This window comes from Hyaena hyaena, unplaced genomic scaffold, assembly GCF_003009895.1.
Source record: "Hyaena hyaena isolate Hyena2069 unplaced genomic scaffold, ASM300989v1 scaffold_2, whole genome shotgun sequence".
Lineage (NCBI taxonomy): Eukaryota > Metazoa > Chordata > Mammalia > Carnivora > Hyaenidae > Hyaena > Hyaena hyaena.
Genome location: NW_024080634.1, coordinates 9,167,162 through 9,189,999, shown reverse-complemented (window position 1 = coordinate 9,189,999; position 22,838 = coordinate 9,167,162). Strand labels below are relative to the sequence as shown.

General features: G+C 40.7%; 1 protein-coding gene across 1 annotated transcript in view; it reads left to right on the top strand.

Moving 5' to 3' along the window:
- DSCAM (DS cell adhesion molecule) overlaps nucleotides 1-22,838 on the top strand; it is a 627,938-nt gene that overhangs the window by 378,019 nt on the left and 227,081 nt on the right. The window contains exons 10-11 of the mRNA XM_039229776.1: nucleotides 1,655-1,774; nucleotides 19,619-19,792. Coding sequence (XP_039085707.1) covers nucleotides 1,655-1,774; nucleotides 19,619-19,792 — 294 coding nt within the window. The remainder of the gene's footprint in view (nucleotides 1-1,654; nucleotides 1,775-19,618; nucleotides 19,793-22,838) is intronic.

Below are 22,838 nucleotides of genomic sequence, written 5' to 3'. Positions count from 1 at the left end.
GATATTTGATAACTTGCACCAGATCATCCGACTGGAAGAAACAGAGTTGGATCTCAAACCCTGGTATTTAGTCCTTCGCTCTGTACTCCTAGACATCACTGTTGTCTCTTTCGGAAACACAGCAGTGAGTTCAATCTCTAGCTCCTTCTTGTGTCTTGATATCATTCCCTGCTCCTTGACTGTTTTATGGCCAAAATCATCTTCACTATGGTTCATATCATTTCAACGTGCTTTGAAACTTCTAGCTAACCTGGACTCTTCTCTCTCTCCCAGTTCATTTCATGTGGTGACTGGAATTACTATTGATCTGTAACATATAAGCCCATGTTTCTGTCTCAAAATAAGAATTCGGGAAATTGCAAGGCAGACAGGACTAACTTTACCAGGAATCAAGGAAACAAGACAAAGAGCGCTTACATTTGCTAAGTGTCTGGCATATGGAGGACACAATCCATCTCCCCTCATATAATCCTGTGACTGCCTTATTGGTATTTCATCCAATAACTAATCACTGATTTTGATGCAAAAGATTCTGAGATTCTAACACCTTCAGATGCTGCATTTCCTAGAAGTATCTGTATCTTCTCTTTAAGAGAAGACTCAAATATTCTGACAGTGAAAACCACTTAACTCAAAGCATTTTCTTCCTCTTGGCAGATATGTTTCAGGACAGAGTACATGTGTATGTTTTGGGTAGGGATGCATTTTTTTCAGCACCTCATAAAACTCACCAAATATGCAGTTATTTAATCTTCTTTTTTAATAGGTACACTATAATGTCTTCATGGTACTTCATTTCACTTAGCTTCCATCATCCTCTGATGGCCCAGAAGAGTGATGACATCAGGAATAATGGTCTATGTGTCATCATCAGATTTTTGGGATAAGTTCAATACCGTGCTGTGTTCTTTATTGCCTTTAGGGTATGCTTATTAATTTCCGCTTCATCTCTTATTAGAAGAAGAAGAACTACCAAATGCTTCGACCAGTGTACCCCCAAGAGGAATACTTACTCTTGATAATTGCTCTTTGTTCTTTAGATTGCGGTCCTGATTCTGTTTGCCGTGGAGTGGTTTGCTGAAGATCTTCCAGAACCCAAATAAAAAGCAATGTCATATTCCCTTGGCTTAGTCAACTCCCATGCATAAGAGGGCAACTTTCCCCAGTGCAAAGTACCATCAGTCTGCAGAATCTCATTGATATGAATAAGAAATTTTCCTACACTGAGGTTGTTTCCTGATTTGTTCGAGATCACAAATACCATTTTTCAGTTTTCCTTATATGTAACATGTTCTTTGTATTTTAACATGTGTTAAAATTTTGGGGGGCACCTGGGTGGCTCAGTCGCTTGAGTGTTGACTTTGGCTTGGGTCATGATCTCGCAGTTCATGGGTTCAAGCCCCATGTCAGGCTTTGTGCTGACAGCTCAGGGTCTGAAGCCTGCTTTGGGTTCTGTGTGTGTCTCTCTCTCTGCCCCTTCCCTGCTCAGGCTCTGTCTCTTTGTCTCCCAAAAATAAATAAACATTAAAAAATTAAAAATAAATATAAAAAATAAATAATAAAAAAATAAAAATAAATAGTAAATAATAAAATTATTGTTATTTCATAAGTTGTGTTCTTACCTGAATTAAGGGTGACATTTCTCTCTTTTCAGTTCCTCCGAAATTTGTGGTTCAGCCACGGGACCAGGATGGAATTTATGGAAAGGCTGTCATCCTCAATTGCTCAGCTGAGGGCTATCCTGTACCCACCATAGTATGGAAATTCTCTAAAGGTATGAAGTTACTTGATTTGCTTGTTACCTGGCAAAAATATGTTAGAATCTAAAGAATTAGATGAGCATTTCTTGCCCTTCCAGACATGTTTCTGGCAAGTGGGTATGTTTCCACCTCCACCAAGTCTTTCCTCTCACATATAACCCTACTCCACTGAAATGTTCTCATTTGGACCAGGAAAGTATCTGGTCTTGCATAGCATTCCCTGGGAAAGATCACTGGTGGGGCAGGTTATTCAATGGAAGCTATTTCAGCACCAAGGATAGCTCTGTGTTGCCTACAAGGCTTTGTGTAACCGTGATCCGCGTGGAGAGAACTGCATACCCCTACATGCGCAGACAGAAGAATGAATTGTCAGGATTGCTCACTGTTTGAAAAATATTTCCCCATTGTTTATACTGTGGCTAAGTGGCTTTAGAAGGTTAAAAATAAAATTGTTGATTGATTGATTTCCCTGGTTATCTTAGAATATACAAATTTCATATCATCTGCCTAGCATACTATTTTAAAAACAAACGTATCTATGCCCTATTTTGAGCATCTAGTGTTCTTTGTTTTCACTCCTAATCATGCTTTCTCTGCAAAGGCAAAGCAGCCTCCCCAATTTTAAGGTAACACTGTCAATGTTGCAGGAATAGAAATGTGTAATGTGTAGACTGATGGGAAACATTCTAGACATCATAGAGATCATTTGTGTCCATCTTACTGTCCTCTCAGGGAAGGGTTCTTAACTGTGCTTATGAACATATTGGAATTCTCTCTTCTCATTCACTTACCTTCACTCAGTAATTTATTTATCAAACAGTTGAAGGCCAATTGCACACTGGTGGGATGAACAAACAAATAAATCATAGTCTCTTTTCCTAACAGTCTAAGACCTACTATATGTGTTTAATTGTTCTGAGTCTGTTATTTATTTGTTTGGTTTATTATAGTTTGTATTCCAGATATTGCTTTTTAAATAATAACCTGCTGTGTTTCTTATTATGAAAATAACAACATAGAAGAAAAACAAATGGATCACTCACCACCTCCTTCCTGGTATATTTCCTTCCAGAGAGAAAGAGAAGAGGGAGGAAACAGGATGCTAGAAACCATTTCATTACAGGAGGGAATCAATTATATTTTTAAGAATTCCCTGGGGTTGCTCCCCTATAGCCTGACACATACATTGTCCATGTGAAAGTACTTTATTAAAAAAGCAAAGCCTAGGGGCGCCTGGGTGGCTCAGTCAGTTAAGCGTCTGACTTCAGTCCAGGTCATGATCTCATGGTTTGTGTGTTCGAGCCCCGCATCAGGCTCTGTGCTGGCAGTTCAGAGCCTGGAGCCTGCTTCTGATTCTGTCTCCCTCTCTCTCTGACCCTCCCTGCTCATGCTATCTCTCTCAATCTCTCTCTCTTCCTTTCTCTCTCTCTCTCAGAAGTAAAACATTTAAAAAAATAAAAAGAAGCAAAAGCTGTTATTCAGAGTGACTACCCACATAACTTTTTATTTTAGGCCATATTAGAAGCCTCATGTTGCATTATATGAACACAAACAATGTGCATTTAGCTTAGTTTGCATACATGTTCATATATGATATTATAAACGTCTTCCACAACACTTAACATCTTCAAAATTATTTTTAATGTTTGCCATGGTGCAAGGCTCCCTGTCTCTCCTTGAGATTGGTTTCATTTTCTCACTCCTTATAAACTCTGCAGATGAACATCCCTAATGTGCAAACCATCCAGTGTGCCTGTGTGTGTGATTGTTCCCTTCAGGTAAATTCTTAGAGGTAAAGTATCATGCCTACATTTGAGACTTTGAGTCAGTACTTGCCCAGGGAGCTTGGGAAAATATCACAGCAATTTGCACACCCACCAGCAGCATGTGGCTGTGTGTATCCCTGCATCCTCACCAGGTAGAAGGGATCTTTTTATTCTTAATCTCTACAATGGGATGGGTGAAATGGCTTTCTGTTTAATTTGTATATTTGAATTACTACTATTAGTGTTACTAATGTTAATTAATTTTATCCTATGTTTACCAACCGCTTCTGCTTCCCTTTGGAGGAATTTCTTGTTCATGGTACTTGCACACTTCTCTCCTTGTCTTATTCATTTGTAGGAGTATTTTTCTTAGAGGCAGTAATGCTTCATCTGTCATAGGTCTGGTAGACATTTTATTCCTTCCCATCACTGATGTGTGAATGAAGTTACAGTAGCCTTTTTTATTTTAAAATTTTATGTGCAATATGAAATCATCAAGGAAACAATGAGATACTTCAACAAACAAATTTTTATAAAGTTAAATTCCCCCCAAATAACATCACTCAAAGATAAACAAAGATAAATGCTCTAAACATTTTTGGCTAGTCTTTCAGAGCTGTCCCCCAGAAAATGCATATATCTGTGGATATACATGTAATTTTGTGGGCTTTTTAAATAGATCATATGATTCTACCTCACTTATAATCTTTCTTCAGTTACCAATATGCTGTGAATGTCTTTCCATGTGAATAAACATGGGTGTTCACTATGACTTTTTAATATCTGTGTAGGGTTTCTATTAATACAGCCATAAGTCCATCTATTTCTTACCTTTGTTAGGATTGGGCTCAGTGACTTAAAGCCACAAGGGTTTACTCTTTCTCCTGACCTGAGTCACCTCCCTCCAAGGACCTCTCTAAAATGTCCATAAATCAATTCTGCTAACACCCCACCAGCCAGGTAACCCCAGCCATAGGGGGTCTACAAGCTGCATTGTAGCTATGTGCTTCACCACCGTGCCTACAACTTGAGCTGTTTCATTAAGAGGGGAATGTGGAGCCTTGGCAACTAGGGGTGTCCATCACTATTGTTAGATAGTGTTTGCTTGCTTTTTCCTGGGTTTTCACTGTTATAAAAATGTCACAGTGACTCTAGCTCATCGATCTTTGTACATGTTCTTTTTTTTCCAGGAATAAATTTCTAGAAGTAGAATTGCTGGCTCAAAGAGTAAGCAATTTCTATAGCTTTTAATGTGCCTTGGCCACTGGGCCAGAATGTTATTCATGTACACATCCTTCTGCAGTTTACAGTATTGCCTGTTTTCCTGCAATGAAAATAATACCAAGTGTTATGCTTATTTTTAAATATCTTCCAATAGAATAGGGGGAGATTGTATAATATTATTTTAATTATACAGGTGACAAAGATGTTACTTAAAAATTTAGCCTTGCTTATGGAATGCGTTTCCGGTAATCAGATATTCACTGACAGCATAAGGGGACCTTCCTTATGTGTAACAACAACAACAACAACAAAAGATGTAAAGAAAACAGACTTGGGCTGTTTTCTCTGAGAGATGCAACAATCTAATCCTGAGGCTGCAGAATTCCAGAGTAAATCGCAGTGGCTTAAGGGCGACTATTGCAGGAATGAAACAAGCTTTGTGGGAAAATAACGTTATTAGAGTCTTGACCTTGGGTCTGGATGCACAAAGCCTAAAACATTCAATTCTTTCTCCTGTGTGTGTGTGTGTGTGTGTGTGTGTGTGTGTGTGTTTTCCCTTTATGTGAACAAGCGAGGCCTCTTGTCTAAAGAGATCTTTTTTAAATCTGGGCTTAATACCATAGTGGGCCTCATCTGTGTTCCCAGAAATCCACAACCAAGCACACGTATGTCATTTAGAGTGGATGGAATGGGTTTCAGTCGCTTTTCCGGGGACCATTCCCTTGTTAGCCACTAAGGCCCAAAGAAGGTCTGCTAGGGTAAGGAACAGCTAGTGCACCAGCCTGAGGCCTGCCTGGACATCCTTTGCTCACTGGCTGCCCACAGACAGGGCCACTTCTGACCCCCCAGGGGAGCATGGTCAAGGAAATGTTTAAGGGCAAGGGTCAGAGCGTGCCTGGGGGGTAAGGGGGAGAGTGGTGAGTGGTTTGCATTTCAATTAAGGTTGCCATGGAGAAGGTAATGTTAGCAAAGCCTGAAAGGAATGGGAGGTGAAGTTTGAAGGCCAACTAGTATCAAACTAGTATCTGCCAGGGGCAGAAGTGTCTTTGTGCCTGGGATGTTCCAGAAACACTAAGGAAGACACTGAAGCTGGGTCAATGTGAAAGGAGGCCTCAGAGGTCCCAGGCGGTCAGATCTCTCATCAACCATTACAAGGATGTGGTGGTGCCAAGGTGAGGGTCAGTGGGGGGGGGGGGGGGGGGGGGGGGGGGGGTGTCACGGTAGTAAGTGATGCTGTCCCCTTTCTTCCACTACTGTGATGACCCCAGAACTAGAAGACTTTTGGAGCAAGCTGGGAGGGGTGGTGCGGTCTTCCCATTGGCCTTTGTGTGTTGAACATAAACCGTGTGAAGGCAGAATTTGCATCAAGTGTCCCTTAGGAGGCCTGAGCTGTGACGTGGCTTGGATCAGGGTGATGACAGCGCAGGAGGAACAGCAGTTCAGAACCTACAGGCTGACGGGCTGGCTGTGGGTGTGGGCAAAGGGGAAAAGTCTCTGAGAAGAGATGGAGCCGTGCTGAGGGGGCAGATTGGGTTGCAGTCAGTACAGGAATATGAGCCTCTCGGTAGACATACTCCTCAATTCCCAGGATAAGCGATGAGGAATTTTCTAAGCATACTTCTTTTTAATGAGTGTTTTCTCTACTGCCAGAGCTTTACCTTCCACCTTTTGGCTGCCATATGCCCAACTTTAGGTTTACTTCCATTCTGTGACATGGACCCTGGGCTATGCCTATCCTTAACCACAGTTTTTCCAGAGAGCAGTATTCCAAGCTCTGCTTAGTTCAAAATGATGTGTCTGTGCCTTTTCACACATAAATCCAGTTTGGCCTGTAGGAGATGGGTGGCTCACATTTTCCAGGCAGGAACCGAGGCTGCCTGCCTTTCTGGTAGAAGGGACTTAATCATCTTGCTGTATGTGCCAAAGAGCTGGCTTTGGGGTCTGGCAAATGTATAGTCTCTGCCTTGATGTCATACATTTGGGGTCAGCTTTCCTACAGATGTGACGTGCTATTTCATATTTATCCTTAGCATCTTTTATTTAAGCAAAAAATCTCTTAAATTACATCTGCAAATATTTGTCCTCTTCCCTATTTTTCATTTTCTTCTGCAGGGTCTCCAAATTTTCTACTTTCATGTTTATCTTCTACGTCTTTTACTCAAGCAAAGTCTGTAGTTCTTTGCCCTCTCTCCAATTTTTTTCCTTCCTGTTTGTGATTTCACTTTTTCTCCTTCTTTCTCCACTTCTGCTGGTTCATATTTTACTCTTTCTTGGGCTCTTGCTTCCTAGACAAGTGACTGGTTCACAGCATTCATCTAACTCATGGCAGCATTCTTTTGGTGTGATCGCATTACCGTCTTTCTTTTCCTGCTTCTGTCTTCCAGTTTTCTTATAGGGTCTTTACTAGATCTTGGCTTCCTTTTGAGAACTCCCATTTGAGGGAAGTTCAGATCCCTAGAAAGAGATCACATTGTGAAGGTATCTGGTTCCTCACTGAATTGTGTCTGTCTAAGAGCCACACAGGTACAGAGCCTCACCCCACCCAGCCTTGGCACACTGTGGTCACTGGTGCTGGCTTTCCCCTGGGCTGTGCCCCTGCTCTTATGATGCGTCCTTTGCTGAGGCTTTTGCTCAGATTCACAGCCATGATCATCTGTCCTTCTCTTTCAGCACGTACCTCTGCTCAAGTTACATTTTTGGTTGTCCATTTACCTACATTGTAGCTGACATTTTCTATCCCCCTTCTAATTGTGCTTGTATGGTTTCTAAGAAGAGAAGAAATGTTAGTTTTCTGCTGCCGTCTTTAAATCTTAAACCCTATTATTTATATACTAAGCTGTGTGAAACTTGGACTTTGGGTCAGAAAAACAAGTAAAGTGGGAATCTAGGAAAAGTAGTCAAGAAATCGTCAGTTAAGAGAGTCAGCCGAGCTCAGACCCCAGACACAACACTGGGTGTGTTACGGCAGGAAAATTACTTAACCTTTGTGAACCACAGCTTCCTCATGTGTATGGCAGATAAAATAAGGGGATTAATATGATGGTTTAGTAAGATGATTCATAGAAAGCATTTATTCTGGTGCCTGGAACATAGCAATTAGTCAATAACATTAGCTGTCATTGTCATCAGCTCACATGGGAAGCCAGTTGTCCTAAAACCATTTATTGGATAGCCCAACCTTGCCCCCACTAACATGAACTGCTTTATAGTCTATGAGGAAAAAAAAAATGTGTCCCCTGAAGTCTGTTTTTGATGCTCTCTTTTATTTTTATATGTCCATTTTCGCATCAGGACCATGCATATTAGAGGGTTAGCTCTTCCAAATACTGTTTAATACCTAGTACAGTACTCTCCTCATTTATTTTCCAAAAATGTCCTGTATTTCTCACATGGATATTTGCTTGCTTATTTCTTCTAGATGAATGTTAGGATAGTTTTGTCAAGCTCTAAAAAAATATATTCTGAAAACTTTGGGAGATTGTAATAAATGTAAAGGTTAATGTGGAGAACAGGGACCTCATTAAAATATTGAGCACTCCCAGCCAGTGTCATGGGCACTGTCTGCATTTATTGTGTGTGTGTGTGTGTGTGTGTGTGTGTGTGTGTCCATTATAATTTAATTGCTTTCTTTCTGTGTGCCCCTGGCAGTGAGTGTTTGTAAAGTTCTGTCTGCGAGTGTCTTTGATTGTCTTTGGTTCTCTGGGCAGAGACATGACCCATCTATAGCCAGGGTTTGCTGGCTCTCCAGGGCCACCCAATGAGGGAGAAGTTGCCCTTCATTTGGCAGTCCCTGTTTTCTTCCACTCTCCAGGGCACACAGAGGGCTGCAGTTGGAGGTGGGGTCTCCTTGCCCTGCCTGCTTCTCTCAGATTGCCTTTCTCCCTGCCTCTAGCTGTGTCCTTCCTTCCTCAGCAAAGGCACGTTCACACGGGAGCAAAGCTCCCCCAGCCCGTTTTCCTTGGACACTCAGAACATCCACACCACATGGCAGCTTTGCCTATGCTCAGGGATCTTCCAGTGTCCCCAGAAAACTGTTCCAGGCTGTCATTTCTGCACCCACAGATGCAATCTACCAGAGAGCCTGGCTGTCCCTTACCACCAGGGTCCCTGAAGTTTCCTCTTTGGCTTGGTGTCCACTTCGTGCCCAAACCCTCCTCTCTTGTTATATATAGGGGCCATTCTCTGGATGTTTCCATACACTGTGCTAAATTCCAAAGTAAGAAACAAATACTACACTCAGTACCTGGTCAAACAGCTCAGGCAATCTCTCTGGAACCTCCTCCTACTTCAGGGACTGGCCCTGGATTGCCTCACTTTGGTCCTGCTCACCTCTTCTCTCCCAAGGTCAAGGTGACATCCCAGGGCCATCCATAGTCGCCAGGGCCTGTGTCTAGAGATGACATGAAGAACACGCAGCATGGGGCAAGCCTCAGTTCCCTCCAGTTCTCCTGGGCTCACCACTTGCCCTGCCCTCTGTGTGGGCAGAGTTCCCTGAGCCTCTGACCCCATGGATGCACCCTCTTCCACACCATTGGTTTGCTGGACTTGCAGCGATCCTCCCAGATCCTTCCAGCAATACCTGCTTCACGCTCGTGCACCAGGCTCCTCCAGGCTTTCGGGGCCCAATTGTTACCCAGTGTCCTCATCCCCACTAGCACATAAATATGTGAGGAGAATCTGGAATGAATACAGGGAAAGGGCTCAAAGAATCTAAAAGGAGAAGACAACGCCTCCCTGTGATGTGAGTCGTGAATACAAACCCAACGTCAAGGCTGAATGTGGCTCCCTGTGTACAACACGTGTGTGCTCCCCGCATGGAGACAGTGGGTCTCACTAAGCATAGTGAGTTCTTGGGAAAGGACTGTGAGCTGAACACAGAGGTTGGATACTCAACCTAGTGTTTTATTTTCTTCCTTGGATGGTAGAATAAATCTCACCATAGATGAAAATCTTCTGCCTTCCTCTGTGCTAAAACAAATGGAGTCCAGTGGCCCTGGGAGCTCCTTCGAGGTCCTTCCGCCTCCCAAAGAAGCTGAAATTCCACCAAACCTTGGTAGAGTCACCAAGACAACTGGCCCCGGGCCCTTCTTGTGCTCCCTTTTCTTCTTTCTCTCTGCTCCTCCATCTGACCTCTTCCTCATTGTCTTCCTCACTGGTCTTCTAGAGAGGCAGCCGCACTGAGGGCAGATATGTAGGGGGTCTCTTGTTGCAGGGAAAAGGTGCCTGAAGGCCTTTTATGGAAGATACAACTGCATGGTCCCAATGCGCAGGCACTGCAGCCTCGGCATTAAAGAGCCGTTTCAACTCCCTGAAGGAGAGATCACGTGCCATGTCAGCAAGTGCGGACTTATGTCAGTTCATGGTTATGTCTTCTGCTAAGTGACTGAGGGAACAGTGTTCTGCCTTTGTGATAAAAAAAAAAAAAAAAAAGAATCCTTGTCAATTAGGTATAAAGTCATGCAATTGGCATGCTGAACGAGTGGACTCCTAAGTTGTAGCCACTCCCGGGACAGGCATGAAGCTAGCCCACCTAAGTGAGGTGGTTTTCTCCAGATCCAGGCCTTCAATATAGACATAAAGGAGTGAAGGGAAGGATACTGAATTACACAGTGAGCATAATTATATGCATATTTACAAAACAGGTGGCCTCGATGCTGAGCCAGTTAGGGTGTGGTCTTTTATCAAGAAAGAATATATGGGGCACCTGGGTGGCTCAGTCGGTTGAGCGCCCTACCTTGATTTTGGCTCAGGTCATGATCTCACGGTTTGTGAGTTCGAGGCCCATGTCGGGGGTCTGTGCTGAGCATGGGGTCTGCTTGGGATTCTCTCTCTCTCTCTCTCTGCCCTTCTGTTTCAAAATAAATAAACAACTCATGCTGTGAATAAGCAAATAAACATTTTTTTAAAAGAAAGGATTTAATACCAGGAAGTAGATGCATGCAAAATTTGGGGAAGGGTGGGAGAAATTCAACTGCCTTTCTGGAACTTGAGAAACGTGGCAACCTCGAGAAGCTAGTCTCTCTGTGGTTACAGCTGCCTCTGCACGAGCACAGCGATTCGTCATCCCAGAAGTGACCTTGGCATCTGTGTGCGCCGACTTGTTGCTTCTGAGGGAGAATGATGGCTTTTCCTTCCCTGCACCTTCCCAACTGTGTTCCAGTGCCTCTCACTGGTGAAATACAAGCCGGAACCTGGCGACAATGCAGCGGGAAATGGTTTTTCTCGGGCTTCCAGTCCCTGCAATTTAGGGAAGAAAGCAGAAGGGAATCAGTAGGCTGAGGATGGACAGACCATCTCTGATGCAAGCATATGGACAAAATGTCACATAGCTTTCCAGCCCAGACCTGGACCAGTGCCTCAGGACCCTGCCTCTGTCCACTTCTGGGTTCTTCTCTAGAATGAGACACCAGAACTCAGCACTCAGTCACTGTGCACCAGTCCCATGTGCAGCTGCTCACCCTGGAGCAGGTGCGATGCTGCTGTTGGTACTTGCTCTCCTCTTCCCACCTCTGCTTCTGTCTTTGTACTTCCTCACTTCCTGCAACCCACCAGCTATTCCCAGACAAGGAAAACCACTTCCCTGAGCAAGCAGAACACACTCATTCTTCAGGGAAACACCACCCTCTCCATAAGGACAAGAGGGATTGTTGTTTTTAGGTCCTTGATGGGCAGAGGGACATGTTTCCAGCTTTACCATTTGGGTGCAGCCCAGGGAATACAGACAGATCTCCTTTCTGCTGTTCTGCTGTTCGTCTTCAAATCAGTGTTATTGCAGCCCACTAGGGAGACTCTCTGCATGTGCTCGTTGACCAACTTCTTCAGTTCTCATGTGGGCATTTATGCGCACATTCATGCGGCTTTGCTTCCTTTGGTGAACAGTAATCGTAGAGCCTGGAAATGCATTACTTTTCCTGTTCCATGTATGATGAAATTAAGGGCGCGGAGAGAATTGGCTACTTGCTCAAGGGTACAATTTGTAAGTTTCCAATTCTTCTGACTCTGAGCCAAGTGCTCTGGCTACAGACCAGCAAAAACTCAAGAGTGGTAGAAAAGATGAAACAATCACCGTCTTCGCTGCTGCTTTCCAAGTGGGTGCGCTTGGTGATGCTCAGCTCTTCTTTTCCTCCTGTGCCCACCCCACCCCCAGTCCTTGGGAACACTGCTAAGCATATCTTTTCATAAAGAAGAAAGGTCACACAGTATTAACACACCCAGTAATTCAGTATGCGCTTTACATAATGCTTTAACATTTTCTTTTCATGTAATAGAGCATTAAAATTGTCCCCACTTGACCCCAGCTATCCACAGAAAATTGGCAGCTTTTTAATTAATGACTTCTGGCTGCTGTAGTGTACCTTCTAGCTAATTTCCCAGAGTGCTTACCTCATGCCAACAAGATTACAGAATTCTGAATATTGGATGCACCGTGCTCTGTTTTGCTCTTTATAATAATGATGAACCTATAAGTTGATGGCCGATAATTTTATCAAGCTGTGACAAAGTCTACTTCCCTCCAGCTGAACAAATGGGTGACCCTTGGGACTCTTGTTCTTATGGGAGATGAATTGGTTCACTCTTCTGTTTAGCGAGTGTGATCAGATTTATAAACTGTGAAACTCTTCCAGTGAGGTTCACTTCCGCATGAAAAAAAAGATTTAATGTTTTTCAAATGCATTTATACTTTATTTCTGTCTTTGTTAAGACCTTTTAATAATGAAAAGACTTCTCTTAGTCTACATAGGCATTAATAGATAATCCTTTTCAGCAATTTAATTGAGACAGCTTAGCTTAACACTAGTTAAGTTTTATGTTGTAAGTCTTTAGGATAAATGTGTCAAATATTATTTTTCTCGTGAAAATTTTTCAAGGAAGGGAAAGTATACTTGTTTTTGACATGAATGATCCTATTAACTGCCTCATATTCTAACAGCATTTCATTAGATTTTTTAGGGTGTTGTACCCAGTTTTACGTAATTTATAAATCCCATTGTATTTTCAGATTTCCTGGTTTTCTGCCTTATGGGTATATTTTTAAAGTCCTACATTTGGCTGAATGTTTAGGTTGTGTATATTGAAGTTGACCTGGCTACCTTCATGTAGTTAACTTTGAGAAGACATCCAGAGCCTTTACAGGTTTTCAAAACATGGACCAAATTTAAGCATTTAAATAAATATTAAAAGCTTTTTCTTTAAATTCTAAGAATAGCCTTTTATCTTTGCCCTAAAGAACATGTTATCCATAAAAAAGAATTTTACAATTTCTAAAACCTAATTTTTAAAACATACAAACAAATTTACAGGAGAAAAAAACATATGAATATTGCAATAAATATTGAAAGGCAGTTGATAATATTTGGCATCCAATCCTGATTTTAAAAGAAAGAACAAAAATAAATTCGTGTAAAATCAGAGTATTAGAAATGCTTTAAGAGATCCAAGTGCTTTAGTGAATGAAGACAGAAAAGACGGGAAGTCCAACAGATATGTAGGCAAAGGAGACAGACGAACTGTTGGCCAAAAAACTGGGTACAAATTGCCAAAACATTCGTGAAAATATGCTCAAACTTAGCTTTAGGCAAAACAAACAAAAACATTAAAAAATAGTCAACACATGCAAATTAAAATAATGCTGAAGATCAAAAAGATCAATCCTGTACATGCCTGAGGAAAAAATTAGCCCTCAGCCAGCACTGATGAAATGAAATTGATGTGCCTTTTAGGAAGCAACTTAACCATATATTTCAACAATAAGCATGCAGAATTCCACTTCAAGCATTAATCCAGTAGATCACCTACCACTCTATTGATTGACTCATAAGTGGAGAGATTCCTTGCAAAATGGCCCTTATTCTTGTGGAGTAAGAAAGACAGAAAGTCAACTAATCATAAAATAATTGCAAGGAGAGATCTTTTAAAAACCAGTATTGTGTACTTACTATATGCTGTACCATAATTTAAGAACTTCAATGCTTACATCACTTTATGAAGGTGATTCTATATTATCTCCACTTTTACAGGTGAAGAAACTGAGGAACTAAAAGATTACCTCATTGCCAGTTTCTTCATGTTATTGGTGATCTGTTGCTTTGTAACAGGTTGTCTCCCCAAATTAGTGGCATGATATAATGCCCATTTATTATCTCCTTATGTCCGTGGGTCTAGAATCTGAGTGTGGCTTAGCTGAGTCCTCTGGTTCAAGGTGTTGGTCAGGGATGCAAGCATGTCAAGGCTCAGCCTGGAAGAGTCTCCTTCCCTAGTCCCCTCATGTGGTCGCCGTGTTACGTGGCAGAATTCAGTTCCTCACAGACCGTAGGTTGGAGGACGCCTTTAGGGGGGCCTCTCCATAGAGTAGCTCACATTCCCCACACTGAGGTCACTAGCCTCCGAGAGAGAGGGACTAAAAGAGAGGCCACTGTGGCTCCTGGGTGGCTCAGTCGGTTGAGCAACTGACTCCTGATTTTAGCTCAGGTCATGATCTCAGGATCCTGGAAACAAATCCCACATTGGGCTCCTTGCTGAGCACAGAGCCTGCTTAAGATACTCCCCCTCTCTCTGACCCTCCTCACTCACTCTCTAAAGCAATAAAAGAAAAGTAAGAAAGAAAAAAATATGTATACATTAAAAGAAGAGAGGCACCTGGCTGGCTCAGTCTGTTAAGTGTCCTACTCTTGATTTCAGCTCAGGTCATGATCTCATGGTTAGTAAGATCAAGCCCCGCATCAGGCTTAGTGCTGACAGCTCAGAGCCTGCTTGGGATTCTCTGTCTCTCTCTGTCACAAAATTGCTGATGCTCTCTCTTCCTCTCTCTCTCAAATAAATAAATAAGCTTCTTTAAAATGTTAAAAAAAAAAAAAAAAAAAAAGAGCAGAGAGCCAGAGCCACTAATCCTTTGTGACCATGGCTACATGCCCAGTGTTGGATGCTTAGTAATTGAACAATAAATTCCATTTATGTAAAATTAGAGCACATTTTTATATGCACTTATAAAATATTAGGAAGGTAAGATTATGAGATTGGGCTCTTGAGGAGAAAAAGAGGGCGTTTGGTTTTTTACTGTTTGAATTCTGTGCTAAATTTCTCAGATCTCTAATCTGGCATTCTCATGTTTTATACTATAATAGGTGAACCAGCAGATCACTTTAATTCATTATTTCTCAAAACCAATCACTTACTTACTGGCATGTTCATAATTCATCAAACATTTGTTAAAAATCCTGTGAATTTCATGTGAATTAGGCTTTCAATGATCCACACTATTCATGTTTCTTAGTTTGCATTTTCTACATTTTGATAATTTCCCTATTCCCAAAGAGTGAACAGATTTAGAGGTCAGACCTTTTTTCTTCTTCATTTTGTCTCACTTTAGAAAGTATTCAGGAGCTGATACTGAAGAAAGCAACGAGTTGCAATTATGAACGAAAGTGCTGTTACATCTTTAAAGCTTTTTGTCCTTAATTTTTAATACTTTATGAATAAGATAAATTAAAAAATTTTTCTACTTCAAATGATCTTACATTTCACCAGATGTATGATAAAATACTAACCCAAATGTGTGTTATTTGAATACGTTCCTCCTTCCTACTTTACAGTGATCGAAATTTCAGCCGTGTGCTTCTTACAGACCAGATGTCAGCCACATATAGAACATGAGTCAAATCCTTCCCACAACCAGTCTTTCCATTGGATGCTATTAGAACACAGTCATGCTGATTTGTTTGGGTATTTTCTCTGGCTACTTTTGCGTGTCGTTGGCAGAAGTATGTCATTATATAACAGTGTGGCCTGCAAAGCCTACAATATTTATTATTTGGCCCTTTTGGAAAATGATTTCCTAGTATTGTCCAAAAAAAAAAAAAAAAAGGAATTTTTATCCATGAGCATTTCTTTTGGTCTTCATTTATTGTTAGCAAGAACTTTTATAGTTTTCAGTGAGCCAGTCTTGCACATATCTTGTTTAATGAATTTCTTAGCATTTCATGTTTTGATGCAAATATATTAGTTTTCAAATTTCAGTTTCCAATTGCTTGTCACTAATATATGGATAAACGAAATTAACTTTGAGTTGTGTATATCAACATATCTCATGACTTCCCTAAGCTCACTATGTTTCTAGCAACATTTTTATAAGTTCTTTTTATTAAATATGACTTAGTTATATGTTTTTTGGAGAAACCTTTCCTCAGATTAGTTCATTGTCTTCTCAGTTTGCTATGAGATTTTATCAGGATGTTGAATTCTGCAAAAAAAAAACTTTTTTTGTCATCTGCTCATTGTATTTCTGTTTTGGTCTGTTGATATAGTTAGTTTCATTGACCAATTTCTGAATTTAAACCAACCTTGCATTCCTGGAGTCATTCATACTTGGTCATGATACATTGTTGTTTGTATGTTGATATACCTGATTTGGTAATGTTTGGTTAAGGATTTTTACATCTGTGTTCATTAGGTATATTGGTCTCTAGTTCTCTTTTCTCATAAGATTTTTGTCTGACTTTGGTATCAGGATAATGCTGGCCTCATAAAGCCATTTGTGAGGTGATTTTGTATTTTCTGTAAGAGTTAGTGTAAAATCAGTTTTATTTCTTCACTAATTATTAGGTAATATTTACAAGTGAAGCTGCCTGGGTTTGGGTGTTATTTTTGGAAGGTTTTTAACTATAAATTAAATTTGTTTATAGATATGACTATTAGATTTCCCTACTTTTTCCTGAGTGATCCTTGATAGTGTGTGTCTTTCAGGAAATCTATCTTTTTAATCTAAGTTGTCAAATTCATTGGCACAAAGTTATTCCTAATATTTTGCTATTATCCTTTTAATTCAAGTAGAGGCTGTAGTGATGGCGTCTTTCATTATGGTTATTTGTAACTTGTGTCTTCTCTCTTCTACATCGGTCCACCTCAAGGTTTACCTACTACATTGTATTTTTTTCCCAAAGAGCTAGCTTTGGGTTTTACTGATCTTCTCTATTGTTATTCTGCTTTGTAGTTCACTGAATTGAGTTTTCCTCTTTATTATTTCCTTCCTTCTTCTTACTTTGGGTTTTTCTTGCCCTTCTTGTAATAGCTTCTTAAGGAGGATGCTTAGATAGTTGAATTGTGAACTTCTTCCTTTTCTAATACAGTAATTTAATGCTACACACATCCATCTAAGTATTGCTTTTATCTCTGTCCCACAAATTTTGATTCGGTCTTATATTCATATATATATGAATATATATATGTATACATACATATTCTTATTACTCTGGTGATTTTTTCTTTGACTCATGAGTTATTTAGACATGTTTCATTTAATTTTCAAACATTTGGGTTTTTCCAGACGTTATTTGTGTTATTTTCAATTTTAGTTTTGCTGTGGAAATAGAACATAACATGCATTATTTTTATATAATAGCACCTACTGAAATTTGTATTATGACCAACAATATTGTCTCTTTTAGTAAGTGTCAAATGTGCCCTCAAAACCAATATGTATTCTGCTATTTAGGGTGCTGAGTTCTTTAAATGTCAGTTAAGTCAACTTGATAAATAGCGGCACTAAAGTCTTCCGTATTTCAAATCTTATTTCCTCTGCCCTTTTCTTTCTTTTCCTTTTGAGATTATAATTCTCAATGTTAAAATTTTTGATATAATTTCAGAACTCCAGGACAATCTATTTCATATTTTCCACTCTTTGGCACTTTTTTTTTTTTACTTTGGATGTTTTCCATTGACCTAGCTTGAAATTCACCAATGTTGGGGCACCTGGGTGGCTTAGTCAGTTAAGCGTCCGACTTTCGCTTGGGTCATGATCTCACAGTTCGTGGGTTCGAGCCCCGCATCGGGCATCTGACTGCCAGCTCAGAGCCTGGAGCCTATTTCAGAGTCTGTATCTCCCTCTCTCTCTGACCCTCCTCTGCTCACGCTGTCTCTCTCTCTCCTAGAAATAAATTAAAAAAATATATTTAAATTAAAAAAAAAAGAAATTCACCAATGTTTTCCTCTGCTATGTCTAATCTGCTGATTAGCTTGTTTAAAGATTTCTTCATCTCTCACATTGTGGTTTTTGTTTTTATCATTCTGTCTCTTTTATAGTTTAATGGTTTTAATATTGCTTCTGAACCCCCCACTTATGGATATTAATCATAATTATTGTAAAGTCCCTGTCTAAGAGCTCCCTACCACAGTTCTGTCGATATTTTTTTTTCTGGCCCTTTTTTCTTGCTTTTTTGTGTGTCTTGTAATATTTTATTGAATGCTGACCCTGGTGCATAAAAGAAAAGAAAAGTAGAGAAAACAGTAGGTTCTACTTATTCCCAGTTCTTCTTATCTGCTTTTATGCCAAGGTCTTGGTCCCCCCATCCTCCACCAGAGATGGGATAGTTTATATACTCCACATCTCCTTGTAGAGCTTTTAACTCTTTGTACCTAAGTTTACCTAGTTGTCTGTGACTTTACCTTTCTAAGTGATTCAAAGAACAGTATGATTTTGTAGATGAACTTTTATGTCTTTCTCCATCCCCAGCAGAAATGGAAATCTGTTCTTTAATTCAAGTTTTCATATGTCCTCTGTGGCAGTTCTGTGTTGGTAGCAGCCACCTGTTGTAGGAATTCTGCTTGCCCTTCTTGTTCTGTGTGAAACGTCCCCTTGATACATTACTAATTTCCCTTGTCTCTTTGGTGGGGCTGAGATATCTGGTGTAGAAATGAGGGAAGGGAGGGCACAGCCACAATCTCTGCCACTGTGAGCTAAGGGGTACCAATAGGTAAGTGATCAGTTTGGTGTGGAGATCGCAGAAGGTAGTGTCTCCCTTCTCGCGGCCCCAGATGTAAAGCCTGAAGTTTCCTGCAGGTGGAGTATGGTGACAGTGCTTGTGTTGAGCTCCCATGTAGGATCTGGAGCCATGGACACCAGCAGGTCCTCTCTAGAGCACGCCCGTGGCTCATGCTGTGGGCTTTCTCCAGGAAGATGGAATTGGTCTTCACCCCTGTGCCTGCTCCCCAAATCCTCAGACTCAGGTCACAAAATAGGGAAGCTCTACCAGCCTATCAAGGCTTAGATCACACTCTCCCAGCTCTCCCAGTGCTCCCTCCACAGGGTAAGCAACATAGCAAGCTAATCCAAACCACCATCTTCCCAGAAATCACCCTAGACCTACCTTAGTCTTGCTTTTTATTCCTTCTAAAGGTTTTTTTTTTTTCAGAACAGCGTCACATGAATCTTCCATATGAGTCATATCACATCTCAGACCACAGCACATGTCATCCGTGGCATTTTCTCCTTGAACACAATACTCTGAGGAGAGTGGGGTTTTAATTCCGTACTGTCTTACTGGCATGATCTGACTTATTTATTTAAATGACATTAAATGATATTAACACGCACGTGTGTCTAGACTGGAATGTGACCATGCTTAGAAGAGAACCCTGCAATACTTGTATTCTCTTTGTAGATTCACCGCAAGCAAAGTCTTCAAAGGCCCTGTCCCTGGAGCGTTTCATGTTTACATTCGTAGTAATTCCCTGGAACACAAGGCTTCTGTTTAGTCTCAGGAGAGACGTCTACTCCTGTGCTGTTCCACTATGATGTCTTTGAATAATTTATCGGCTACTTAACACTCATCAAATTTGGCTTTTTGTGTAGAAACAACCTGTAACGTCTCTTACTCTTTATCTCGGAGTTTGAAATTGTGTCATTTTAAATAAAATGAGCTTCTCTCCAAACAAGAATTTACATGTTGGGGGGAAAAATTCGGTATATCCCACGACTGCCCTCTATATGTTAAATATTACTCACTTGTCTTTACCAATCTGGGTTAACTTGAACTCACTGTCTCCCCATGTGTGTTTCTGTTGGCCTCATTCTTTCTCCTTCTTATTCTACTCCAGGTGCTGGGGTTCCCCAGTTCCAACCAATTGCCCTGAATGGCCGAATTCAGGTTCTGAGCAACGGGTCCTTGTTGATCAAGCACGTCGTGGAGGAAGACAGCGGCTACTACCTGTGCAAGGTCAGCAACGATGTGGGCGCGGACGTCAGCAAGTCCATGTACCTCACGGTGAAAAGTAAGGAAGAAGAATGCTTTGTTTTACCTAAATAGGTCTTTTTGTGCTTATATTTGCAATTGTCTCTGCACACATTTGTTTAAAACAAAACAAAACAAAATGTTGGTTGGCTACGGCCGAGGTTTGAGGTTTTGCTCACGTGCGACACAACCAAAGAGGAGAGCAAAAATCCAGCCAGTTGTGATAGCCTGATCATGTGCTCTGATGTCTGGGGCCACATGCTCGCATCCCTTGGGTTCCCGTGGCCACGGATACCTAGCAGGTGAGTGGGCCTCTGCCTTTAGTGCCCACATTTCTATTCTGTTGATTTTATTGTGGAAAAGCCTAACGTTTGGTCTTGTATGTGCTCCTTTCAGACATCTTTTCCACGCATTTTACGATTTTCAAGCTGGCCTGTCCATAGGTTTCCTTTCAGAGATCCTTATGAAATCAAGCAGCCGGAAACCTCATTACCAAAGACACAAAACTACACGACAGAAGAAACATGTAACACTCTGCCTGGGGTCCGTGTTGCTGACCTATTTTATAGGAGAGGGCAACTTATAATGAAATTATTTTTATACTTTGGTAACTAAACAACCAAAGGAAGAACATAAAATGGGCCAACTTTTATCAAGTGCTGCTTTGTAGCAAATGGTTGTGCACCTAGTTTACAGCCAATTACTTATGTCTTTGTCCATTTGTGCAGTTTTCTGTTAGATGGATTGCAATCTCTTCCAGACAAGGTTTTGATCAGACTTTCTGTTTTTTGTTTTGTGTTCTCGGTAGGCTGGAAAAGACCTCTCCCATATCACTTATTAGAGGGATTGAATTTAAAAGTGAATCTCAGTGGTGTGTGTGTGTGTGTGCGTGTGTGTGTGTGTGTGTGTGTGTGTGATATTTAAGCTGGCACCACAAATACTAGTATCTGCCCTATTTCACTCAGGATGTATTCTAGTCAATCCATTATTTCCAGCATAACAATGAAAATATCAAGCTATTTATTTGCTGTACATTTATATCATGAAAAAATTATAGTTTGGAAATAGGGTTGCTTTAAAATATGTTTTGTAGATATCCAATACATAAATTTGACTTCTAAATTTTATACTCTGGAGGAGCTGATTTGCAAGAATCTGAAGACAAATTGTCATATCGTTTGAATCCAAAGCTGAAAGGATAATTTAAAAAATAATAAATTGATGAAATATTAAGGGAACCCAAGAGGTGAAGACCGATGTTGACCAATATTGATCCATCTTTCCTCAGTAAAAGAAATGTGTCTTGTAACTTGATTATATTTAATCAAATATGTTTGATTATAAGGTTGATTATATTTTGTAACTTTGAAATATTTTACAATGATAAAAAATTCCCCAAGTCTATGTCTGTGCTTTAATAGATACAGGGACCTCTGAAGGGCATAAATACATCATCCATGGACTTATGTTTTGGAAGAGGAGATAACAAGGAAGCATATAGAGTTTACTAATATTAATGCAAGTTGGAGAATAATATGTGTCAGAGTTGTGCCTTTCAGAGGATATAACTTTCATTTTGAGGGAACTAAGGAGAGTTTCATGGGGAAAAAAAGTCTTTTAAATGGGCGGAATTAAAAAATACAAAAGCTTATTTTCCCCCTATGTCCTCTCCACACACCTTTGGTGCTAGTAGTGGGGCATATGGGAGAGGACCATGAAGATGTCTTTCTGCCCCTGGTGAGCTTTCCTTCTTGTGGGATGATCGGGAATGGTGTGCACAACTCCCGTCCGGCAGAACACACTGGAAAAAAGTTCTGAACACAAAGACGCACAGACAAGGGCGTGATTTACATTTGTGTGTAGGACCCGCGACTGCGCAGTGATAAGACATGGATTTAAGTTCGATCTTAAAGGATGCAGTGGTGTCAACAGGTACGGTCCTTGAGGGTGGATAAAGGCACTTGAGGAAGAGGGAACAGAGAGCAGACAGAAGAAATTAAAACTCACAAGGCAGGAGGTAACTGTCTGAATGTTGTGCCCGGTACGTAGAGGTGTTTAGACAGGGAAATGTTTAAAGTGAGCAAATGTCAAACAGAAATGGTTTTTAGAGGCGGCCAATTTTAGATTCTCTCAAGTCGTACAAACTGTTAGTAGAGAAATGCTTTTAGGTAACAGTTAATTCTACCAGTTTTTAATAACCCTCGGTGGTCTTACAAATTAGTTGGTTCAAGTGTCTGGTATATTTAACCCTTTAAAATCATAATATTTGAATTCTGGTAAGAGAAGAAGAAAGAGATATAAAAGCACAATAACAGGAAATATACAACAAATAGTGGTGTTACTCAAATACCATTAAAAAAAAAAAAACAATAACAACAAACAGGGATAACTTCGTTTTTTCTGTGTGTGTTTGTGTGACCAGACTATTTAGTGAATTAAAATGGACGCATGGAGGCGGCACACAACAATGGTGGATTGGCTATCTATCTATCTATCTATCTATCTATTGTTATAACCTATTTTTCTAAGAAAATAGGGAGGAAGGGGGTGCCTGGGTGGCTCAGTCAGTTGAGCACCCAACTTTGGCTCAGGTCATGATCTCGAGGTTTGTGAGTTCAAGCCCCGCATCAGGCTCTCAGCTGTTAGCCAAGAGCCCGCTTCGGAACCTCTGTCCCCCCTCTCTCTGCACTTCCCCTACTCACTCTCTCTCTCTCTCTCTCTCTCAAAGATAAAAAATAAACATAAAAAAAAAGAAAGAAAAGAAAATAGGAAATTTGAGCACAGAGAACACCCTGGCTGACTTTATGTCCCTATGAATGGTAATGGGATTATACCCAGCACCACAGCAAGGCAGGCTCTGGGCTTTTCTAATCTGACATTAACCAGGCTTTCATCAAGCACTTTCTTTAATGTTTTATTGTTACTTCTATAGAGGACATAAGGGGAGCACTACATTGTAGACACACACCCACTTGCCCATGTGCATGTACAGTGTGTGCCTGCCAAACCCAGATGCCTTCCAGTAGAAGTGAGAGGAGAAAGAACCATCACTGCATTATCTTTTATTTTAATCTCTTCATATAGCC